General features: G+C 36.8%; 1 protein-coding gene across 2 annotated transcripts; it reads left to right on the forward strand.

Annotated features, from left to right (window-relative positions):
- The first annotated feature begins 3,938 nt into the window (after nt 1-3,938).
- On the forward strand, nt 3,939-10,620 carry LOC105066116 (putative G antigen family E member 3). 2 transcript variants are annotated; one of them, XM_010951373.3, is made up of 5 exons: nt 3,939-4,029; nt 5,409-5,500; nt 5,927-6,035; nt 7,603-7,728; nt 10,504-10,620. In XM_010951373.3, exons 2-5 carry the CDS (start codon nt 5,417-5,419, stop codon nt 10,524-10,526), a joined length of 342 nt encoding a protein of 113 aa, XP_010949675.1. In that variant the 5' UTR covers nt 3,939-4,029; nt 5,409-5,416; the 3' UTR covers nt 10,527-10,620. The 2 variants fall into 2 exon arrangements, with proteins under 2 accessions (XP_010949675.1, XP_045369926.1); XM_045513970.2 differs by lacking the exon at nt 3,939-4,029 and adding an exon at nt 4,386-4,512.
- The last annotated feature ends 512 nt before the right edge of the window (nt 10,621-11,132 follow it).

Genomic DNA, 11,132 nt, shown 5'->3' on the forward strand with positions numbered 1-11,132 from the left:
GCATCTAGAAATATTACCCATCTGTCTTAACCAAGCTGCTATAACAAAGTACCACAGACTGGATGGCTTTTAACAATAGAAATGTATTTCTCAAGGTTCTGATGGTTGGAAGCTTGAGATCAGGGTGCCAGCATGGTTGGGTTCCTTTTTTTTTAACATTTTTTATTGATTTATAATCATTTTACAATGTTGTGTCAAATTCCAGTGTTCAGCACAATTTTTCAGTTATACATGAACATATATATATTCATTGTCGAATTTTTTTCTCTGTGAGCTACCATAAGATCTTGTGTATATTTCCCTGTGCTATACAGTGTAATCTTGTTTATCTATTCTACAATTTTGAAATCCCATCTATCCCTTCCCACCCTCTGCCCCCTTGGCAACCACAAGTCTGTATTCTCTGTCTATGAGTCTATTTCTGTCCTGTATTTATGCTTTGTTTTTGTTTGTTTGTTTTTGTTTTTGTTTTTGTTTTTGTTTTTTAGATTCCACATATGAGCGATTTCATACGATATTTTTCTTTCTCTTTCTGGCTTACTTCACTTAGAATGACATTCTCCAGGAGCTTTAGGTTGCAAAATTCTCATTGTATCTTTACATGGCAGAAAGAGGGTGAGAGAGCTCCCTGGGATTCCTTTTATAAGGGCACTAATCCCATTTAAAAAGGGCTCCACACTCGTGACCTAATTATCCCCCAAATAACCCAGTTCCCAATACTATCACATTGAAGATTAGATTTCAACATATAAAATTTGGGGGAGAGAGAAACATTTAGTCTATTGCACTATAATTCAAAGAGTATGTTCAGGTGATAACCGTAACTCCAAGTGTTGTGGCTCTTATATTGCTGATGATATGACAGTGGTTAGATATGATGATTTTCTAAGAATGATCAGGGACCACACGCTAGTACAGGAATGCCAGAAATCTTGTTGGTATACAGTATTTGGCTACTTGGTCTTCCTAAGCATTCTAAACTGAAGTGAAGCTGAATAGTAGATTAAGGCCAAGTATTTGTGTGAAATGAAAACTATGTTTGAATGAGTACACTCAATAGGAAACATGATTAAAGGAATAAAAGGAAATGATTTTAATGAGAAAGAATATCCCAAATTCACTCCATAGTTTTAAGGAGGAAACTTTTCCAAATATTCTATGACTTTATATTCCTCAAGTGGATCTATTAAAATGTCAATATCTCAAAATCTTTGATTCTGTGTCTTAGTAAATGTGTCATTTATCTAAAGTTTATGGTGATAACAGTTTGATTAGAAATTCTTCAAGATTATTGCATAGTAAGATCTGACATTAAACACTGATATTTATTTGCATTGAAAGTCTCCATGTACCTTAAGAGAAAGTTGGTAAGAATAAATATTTATATTGAAAATATTTTGAGTATATGTAAAATGTGTCAACACTGAACACCACAATTGGCACTGTCACTAGATGCTAATTAAGTACATAATTACATACATTAAAAAGTTTCAGTAATTAAGGGTAAAAAGAGAATGGTCAAGGCAGAATCACCCAAGTGCAGAATCACTCACATGAACAAACCTTGAAGCTATAGAAGGACACAATAGGAGAGACTCTGGGCATTAACAGAGGTAATGAACCACAAAGCCCCCCTACTAATCGGACTTTCTTCTCACAACCTCAAGATTCCACAAGTAAGTTTGCTGAGGGTCAAATGCCCACAGTAAAGTTGAACCAGCTTAAACTACACTAAGAACTACTTCAAAGATTATGTAGGAAGACATTGATAAGAGTGAAGTTATTCTGAGTAGGTCCTAATCCATTATTCTCATACATAGCTGAAGACATGGCCTATACGCATTTATCTGATACTGTCTAAAGTAGTGATTTTCCATTTTTTATTACAATGCATGAAAAATATATTTTGTGTATAATTCAGTAGGCACATAAATATATGTATTGTGTAGTCTATTTTCATACTCTATATGCAGTTCAGGCTGATATTTACTATTATATTTTATCTCATTTCTTTAAAATGCTATTTGTGGTTGACAGCATTAATCTTACAACCCACAATGAATTGTAAACCACAGTTTGGTTAACATTAAAGTCTTTTCACAGAACATCTCCAATGATTAATAAACACTACTATCAAAGTACATGCAAATACACGTGAGAACACCCATTTTACTTTGGCCTTGGAAATTCAGTATTTTCAGACAAAAAGGCCATCTTTGATATAGGCCACTAGGGCTACCACAAAATATATAATTACTGAGGAAATGTAAGTACCATTTGCAAAGCTTCACATTAAAATTCAGGTAACAGTGTCTTTTGCTTATGACAACTGCCACTTGATACAGACAGGAACTCACAGGCAAAAGGGTCAGCAGGTTCCTATGGCCTCTTGTTCTTTTGGATCCTGTGGAAACTGTCCATGGGCTGGGACATAACTGAAGGTCATGCATTGCTGTGCTGTAGCAAAAGAATCCCAGCTCCTTCTGTGCTCCCATCTTATGAGGCAAGCATGAGAGCTGCATTTCACATGATAAGTAGTAAATAATTTGACCTCAGCCACCAAGCAGTCTGAGCTTAGATGACAGTTGCTTATGATATTCTGGAAAATGGCAGCAGCCCAGAATCTGTAGAACTAGTTCCATTCCCCACGAGCCTGTGATCCTATGGAAATTTACATTTCTTCATAGATTCTCCTGCTTAAAAGAAGTAAATCTCTGGTCTTGTGGGAAACTGCAGGTAGAAGAGCTGCTGGTAGGCTAGCTCTCCTTGCTTATCAGCCCAGAGAGAGTTCCTGGAGTCATGTATCAAGCAGTTCTTTCATACTTTCTGCTGCTTCCCGTGTGTCACCAGAGCAAATTCACAACTTGTTTCTGCCCAAATCCAATTATGGCCCTTGATCAAGTTGGTCAGTGGTTATCTTCCATAGGAATGGTGGGAGAAAGCTAAAGACTGGCATCAGGCTGAAGTCTGCCCTATAAAGTGAAGTGGAACAATTCAGGAATCATCAAAGCCCAGGTCCTCATGACCCACAGCTCTCCAACTGTCTGATGGCATGAATTTGACCATTTGCTGGTTAGGTGCTAACAGAAAGTCTAAGTCCAGAAATCACTAGCTCCAATTCTTTGAGCAATTCTTGAGTGCAGTACTGAAAAACCTGGACTTAAAGGGGGAAAAGCAAGTAAAAAGTGATAATGATAGTGCCCTTTCTGAGAAAGATCATAAAGTATAAGAGATAAACTAAGTAAGAGATTAAGGATTATAACTGATCTCACTCTTTTAAAAAATTGAAGAACTTTTACCAAGTCCAAGCTCATACTGCTTGCTGCAGAACAGGGCAATAAATCTTGAGACAAGGTGTTGGGGCAAGGAATATCGACTTTATTCCATAAGCTAGCAGACTGAGAAGATGGTGGACTAGTGAGAAGTACAGTATATAATGAGCATACTCACACTGCTGTGCACCATGTGACAGTGGACTGAGGCTAGATCCTAGAACCAGTATCTATGGATATTTCTTAACCATACACAGACCCCATGACCACAGATATATTCAAAAAAATCAGTTCTGAGTCCAGAGATTTAAATGTGCAGTACCACAAGTGAAAAAGGAAACAGATGTGAATGTATTTATTCTATGAAAATGAGCGAAGTCATTGCAAGCAAGACAGAAAACCCAGAAGAGAAGTTAATGGTTAATCAAAGCATGTACAAAAATAGGCATTAAAATCCTTAATATCCTTAAGCGTCTTTCTGAGACACTTTTACCACTAAGAGTAACCTGGGGCTGTCACTAAAGTTTGTGGACGCCTAAGAAAGACTGCTGTGGAGTTCCAAAAAAAAACAAAACTTTTCAAGCTCCTTTTCTCGTCCTTGGGAGACTGTAGTTCCGGGTCTCAGCCTAGTGGCGGGACACACATACAGGCGCACACAGCGCATGCGCCTTGTTGTGCGCATTCTGTGAGCAGAGCTGGGCCAGAGGAGGTCGTGTTTCTTCCTTCTCGACTTTTTTCACCAGTTGAGAATCACCTGGTAGGTCCACAGATACAAACTGCCGGGAGTTTAAATGTGTGTGCACGTGATGGGGGAGGCAGCGAGCTTTGGGTGGGTCAGGCGGTGCGATCTGTGGCCTCTGAGGAGGGTCCTCAAGGTCGTCGTCCTTCTCCTCAGAGGTGCCATGGCCGCCATTGTTCTCGTGGTGATGGCGGGCGGGAAAAGAGGAGGACGATGGGCCCCGGAGGGTAGGGGGTCACTTTTGGGGTCGTTATTTGAGCTATCCGAGCCCTGGAGGCACCAGGAACTGCCCCCAAAGCACAGATCCGGGAATCCTGGTGGGGTCCCGTGGAGGGCGGGGAAACTGGCCCACGCGGCACAGGACAGGCACAGTGCGCATGCCCAGGGTTGCGCGCTTGTCTTCGGCCCTCAGCGTGAGGCTTGTGCAATGCATTCTCGGTGCCAAGTTGTGCACATCAAGTCTCACAGTCTGGACTGTTTTTTGTCGGCTGAGATCACCTGGTAGGTCGACAGATCCGTCCTGCTGGGAGTTTAAGTGTGCGTGCGTGTGAAGGGGAGCCAGCGGGACAGCAGTGCGATCTGTGGCCTCTGAGAAGGAGGGTCTTCGAGGTGTCGTCATTCTCACAGGTGTCTTGGCTACCTTGGCTCTCAAGGTGGCGGCGGGAAAAGGCAGACAGTGGGAGACGGAGGGGAGTGGGTCGGGTGAAGATGGGGCGAGTATTGGAGGCGTTATTTGCAGTATCTGGGTCTTGGAGGCCCCGGAACTACCGACAGAGCAGAGAATCCGGAGTCGGCAGTGGGGCCCCGGGCAGGGGGCAGGGGGCAGGGTGCAAGGTGACGGTAAAGGAAAGGCCTAGAAAGGACCGATGTGGGGTTTTGACTGTGTCCTGAGGTTTGTAGTGCACTGAGCAGAGTGCCAGGGAAGAGTGTGCCACAGAGAGCTTTTATTGCCACCACCCAGCCCTGCCGTTTTAGTGCAAAAATAGCCATAGACTGTGAACGAGTGTGGCTTTGTGTTCCAGTAGAACTTCATTGAGGAGAGCAGAGAAAGGGTTTAGTAAATGAGAGTGTGCCAAAAGTGGTAGTTACTCAAGTTTTAATTCTCTAGTGGTATTTTTTTTAATGTCTCCATGATGATGAATCAAGTTGTGAAACCGAACCTCATATTTTGTCATGTACCTTATGGTGATTTCACTGCTAGCTTGGCTGACATAAATGGTTTTTCACACCCTTGCATTTGGTGTCACCAGAAAACATGTACACTTATACTTACTCTGGGACTTATTTTGAAAGTATTTTCAAAGTAAAAAAAACATTTAAGGGAATGCATTTAACCGTGGAAGTGTTATAGTGCTCCTCTTAAGTACATTTTCTAAATCACAATATTCTCCTTTCAGTGTGAAATATGAGTGAGCATGTAAGACTAAGATCCAAATCTAGAGGAAAGGGAGATGATCAAGAATCTTACCAGCTCATTGAACCTGCGGTTGTGAGTGCTTTGATATTGGAATTTTTCTATTATCAGAAATTTGTTTTCCTGAAAATTTTGTTGAACTACTATAGATACAGCGATAAAAGTTTTCCATGCTGAAAGGGGGAAGGGAACATTGATCCAGGTGGGTAACATTCTTTGTTGCCTGTGGAAATACACATTGTGAGTTCTTTCTCATCCTTATTAACAGCAGATTGCACACATCCATCCCAGTGTAGCTTAAAATAGCTTCCAAAGTCCTTGTGGATAACTTTTCTTCCAGTAGCCTCTCTGTGGGAAGGGTAACTTCATTACAAATAAGCATATAGAGTCATTTTAAGTGTCTTTATACTTATTTATGACTAGATATGTTTATGTATTACATGTATTTATATCATTGGCATGTATTAACAGAACTTTTTATTTACACACACATACCCTTAGGCCCAGCAGCCCAGTGATGAACAACTTCAAGAGGAGGACCCACCAACTGAGAATGAGGATATTACATCTGGTCAAGAGAAAGAGGATGAAGGAGCGCCTCTGATTCAAGGTGAAGGGAAAAGGAAGAAGAATACTGGGGTGGTGGGCAGAGGTGTGTGTGTGTGCATCATGTATTATGACATACCATAACAGAAAGAGAGAAAATATTAGAAATCGATCTCAAACATTTCCTGAAAATTGCCTGAAAATGTAAAGAGAGTAGAGTTTGCAGCTTCATGCAGTCCTTCACTATAATGAATTTTTCCTGTTTCTTCAAGATTTATTTTGTGTGCTTGAAAATAGTCCTTGATAAATCACAGGAAACTAATTTTAACTACAAAAATGTACATTATTAAAATAGTTTAATTTTTTCTTCTTTGAACATGCTTGCGTGGCCTTTTCAGTCATTGCATCACAAGTGTAAGCAGCTTTTAATAGCAAGTGCAGAGTGCCTAGTCAGCATATCTTAAAACACCTGGAATACAGCCTATGTGCATAGGGCTGTTAGCCCCATTTTGTAAATGAGAAAATTGAGGCTCAGGAATTGTGGCTTGCCAGAGAGTACCAGACTCATTGGGACATAATTTATATCTCAGTCCAAGGTTTGTGTTTTTCCTACCATCTATTGTTGTTGTACCAAAAAAAGCTTAATTGTTTTGTATAAAATGCCTAACACTCAAATATGGCTGCACTGTACACTCTTTACGTATTGGCCTAGGAATAGATAGAGTTCAGTGGAGCAGAATAGAGACTCCAGGAAAGAGTTCAATGAATGATGGCCACTGTTTCCTTTGACTGATATTTTGATATGGTATGGTAAAAGCTGGGTAATTCAGGATACTGGCATATAGATATCTATGTTAGTATGATTTTTTAACTGGCTTTAAAAGGTGTTTAAAAACTTTTATAATTAGGAAAATCAAAAGCATCTTAAAATTATCATGAAACAAATTATTTCTTCCAAATTTCCAGTATTTTCATCAAACACTTGTCAATCATTTACATAATTCAGGCCATAGATTACTTTAGCCACTCACTATTAAGAGGTTTCTACGATATGACTGGCAACAAAGACCGTTAATTTCTTTCCACTTTACTTCCTTTACTCTTACTATATGACAGAAATGTTGATGTTTGTCAGTAATAATTTGCTGTTACTTTTGATACTTTGTTCTAAATGGGAATCATTTATGGATAGTTATATATAGGGCCTTTGCATGTAAATGTAAGTAGTTAATTTTAACAATAAGTTTGAGGTTATTTCAATAGGGAATGAGTGTAACTACTATAGGATTTGTCACAGACCCACAAATACACTCTGCTAATCCTTCAAAAAATCACATTTTAATTGTAATTAAAATCCTATCCGTGGTATAAACTTTAGATTTCTTAGATAGCTGATACACTCTACTCTTAGTATACCTTGGTAATAAGTAGGAAATGTAGATGTAGTGTGGTATAGATTATTATTTAAAATGACTCATAATACAGGAAAACAAACATGTGAAGTCCATTTTTCCATCACATTTATTATCACACTGGCCTACAGGCTTTTATTTCATATATTTGAAGGAATGAATATTATCATCTCCTTATTTATATTTCATGTTTACTATTTAAATTGTTATCTTTTTAAGGTCCTGACCTGGAAGCTGATGTCCAGAAATTGCCTCAGGCAGAGACTGAGGATAAAGGAGATGATGATTCTGATGTCAAAGGGGAGATTCCATCAACTCCAGAGCCCCTTAAAATGTCGGAAGGAGGTGTGTATCCATTAAGAATGCAATTCATATGGTTTCTCTTTTTTCCAGAGTATTATATGTTTAACAATATAGAGGTAATGTTACTGTTACTTTAATAACAGAGTACACGTATAAATATTTTTTGAAAGATAGCTCAGACCCTGGATGCCTGACTGCCTGACTTACAGATTTTCAGATATAGAAACAAATTGAATCAAACCCATATTGTATTATAAAATATGAAAATTCTTTCTCTTGAGTAAGTACTTCAATCGACAGCTAGTAATTTTCACATTCTTTTATAATTTCTGCTTTTAACAAATATATAACACATTTGTAATAAATACCAGTTTCTATGAAATATGCTGAGGCACTGAAGTAGGTTCTAGTACCAGCTGTAACATAATTTGTGTGATTCTGGAAAATCCCTTAACTTCTAAACCTATCTTTACTCTTATATAAATAGTGAATTCAAATAAGATATATTAAAATCATTTTTAATGTTGATTTTTGCCTTCTCTGGTTCTGTTGGGTAGAATACAGAGATATTCTGTTTTTCATGATTTGTTTATGATAAAATGTCATCTTGAGTCAGATTTTAACATCTGAATTGAGATTTCATTGCTACTAAGATAATGGGTCAATACTCCTCTTGGTATTTGTTTTTCTGCATGGAGACCTGGATACTTGTTCTTAGATTCTATAAAATTCTGAATTATTCTAGCTCTTAAAAAATAATTGCATTTTAAATCCTTTACCCAATGAAGCATCAAACCACAGAATAATAAAATGGCAAGAGATAGTCTAGTATCCAGTTTCTGTGGCTGATCAAGTTGAGAGAGTGCATGTAGTCAGTGATCAAGGCAGGTGTGAGTAAGATACATATGCTGAGAGCATGCTGCCTGTCCCCACTGTCAGTCTAAGTGAGTACTGTTCCTAATAAAAATGCAGACACTATGATATGATCTCTTCTAACCATATCAAAAGTGGCATATTAGTTTCTGCCTTGAGACAACAGTTAGTAAGATGTGAAGTTCAAGGACTTCACCTTAGGAATTCCTGACTAATCAACCTAAGTATGTTTTACATACCTGTTTTCCATATTGCTGACTATTACTTTCAAGAGCTTCCAGATTTAAAGGAAAGACTCGATGTTTAGGGCAGAAATTACCTTCCATTAGTCTTCTACTAAACTTTTTTACTTTACATTGCTGAACCATTCCATTAGAATATTTAGATTAAAATATAGTTTTCAGAGTACTTCCAGGAGCCTATTGAACATGACTAAAATGTCCTCAAAGGAATATCATAGCCTTTAAATGGATATGTTATTAAATAGATAGTTAATTATGTGAGCATCCAATAGAAAAAGTAAGATAAAAAAGAGCAACAGAATAAACCTAAGGGAAAAGGAAAGAGGTACTTAATAAGAGGTGTGGATCATAAGTGAAAGGAAAAGTAATGCAACTAGTAAATCGGAAAGATTGCTCTTTAAAAATAATTTATGAAGAGTATCCACTAGTTTACATAATCTGAAGAAAGTTGAAAAAGCCCAAGTATATACAATAAGGAGTATGAGCAAGACACTAACAGACATTGAGTATATTATATAATTGAAAGTGAATACATTCTTGAAGTCTAATATTTTCAAAATATTGATGAAATGATTGATAATACTAGGAAAACATATATTATTTAAGATATCCCAGTAGAATCTGAATATCTAAACATCACAGATACCATGGGAAAACTTCTAAAATTTGTCACACTTGTCCCTCAAAAGCAGTTACTTTTAGTTAATAATATAGTATTGTATACTTGAAAGTTGATGAGAGTACATCTTAAGCATTCTCACCACAAAAAAAAAGAGTGAACCTCTGAGATGATGGATGTTTTAATTACTTATTTTTATCTTGGTAATCATTCCCTAAGGTATACATACACTAAACCATTACATTGTGTGCTTGCAATGTACACAGTTATATTTGTCAATTATTCCTCAGTAAAGTTTTTTTAAAAGCATTTACTTTTAGAAACAAATGTTTGGCTTGTCTCAGTCTCCTTTTCTCCCACCCTCTCCTTTTCTTCTTCCTTCCCTCTCTCCATTCATTTCTCACTTTCTTCTTTTTTGTCATGTTGTAAGACATGGTATATATGTGCTCCATATTTTGATGTCAAAATGATGCTAATGATTTAAAACTAATGTTATTGTATAATATACAAACTGGAATACTTTCAGGTGTGGGAAAAAAAGGCATTACTCATAACTGCACCAGGATTACAGGTGAAAATGGAGACAAATGGTTACCCTAAACAATCCCATAAGGGCTAACCAGCCAAAGAAACATTTTTGCTTCTACATAACAGAGAAAAAAACAAATGTAGTAATGGCTTTTCTATTTACTTCACTTAAGCAGTAACAAATATGACATTGCTGTTTTAGCTATCTTATATTCAGAATATTATTTCAAGTTGAAGCAGTTACAGTTTTTTGTAAATTTCTTTTGTTAGGTTTTGTGTGTGTGTTGTTTGGACTTTTAGTAAAAGTATACACAATTTTTTTCTTTCCACTTAAAACTACATTTTAATAAGTTCATTTTATTTAATGTGTTCTTAACTTGAGCAGCCTTTTTGTTTCCTTGTACCAATAGAGAGTGGTGTGTTTTAAAATATTGGTTAAAATATATACTTGGAAGTCTTATAAAAGCAAAACTGTAGTGTCCTTTGTATATCTTTAATGTAATCTAAATACAATTCTGCTAAGTAATGTTCCCAACTGTTATGTTTATCTTACAGAGGAAGGAGAACCACAGGTTTAAGGAAAGACAAGATGAAACCATGCAAACTGTTCTTATGTTGCATATTTGACTATTAAAATTCTCTCAATAAAGTTTTACAGCTTTCATCAAATAATCTTGCAAATCTTTTGTTAAACTTATTCCTAAGTGTTTGATGCTGTTGAAAATTATATCATTTTTTAAAGTTTGATATTTTGATTGAGCAAATATATACAGATATATTTTACATTGATGTTCTCTACAGCAGTCTTGCTAAATATGCTTATTCATTCCAACAGTTTGTGTCTAGATCCTTTGTGACTTCAGCATACCCAATTGTATCTCTTCTTTGAATGCTAGCAGTTTGTGTCCGCTGTTTTTAACATTATACTTTTTCTTCCTTTTCTTTTTTTACAACATTGGACAGTGTTGAATAGAACTGGTAATAATGGACATCCTTTTCTTATCCCTGATAGGAATGGAAGTCTTAGCATTTCACCACATTTACTGTGAAGTAAAGGAAGTTCATTCTAATCCTAGTTTGCTAAGAATATTTATCTTGAATATATGTTGACATTCATCAGACATTTGTATGCAATAGGAATTTTTCCTCCATTAATCTGTTAACGTGGTGAATTATGTAGGTCA

Source organism: Camelus bactrianus, chromosome X, assembly GCF_048773025.1.
Source record: "Camelus bactrianus isolate YW-2024 breed Bactrian camel chromosome X, ASM4877302v1, whole genome shotgun sequence".
NCBI lineage: Eukaryota > Metazoa > Chordata > Mammalia > Artiodactyla > Camelidae > Camelus > Camelus bactrianus.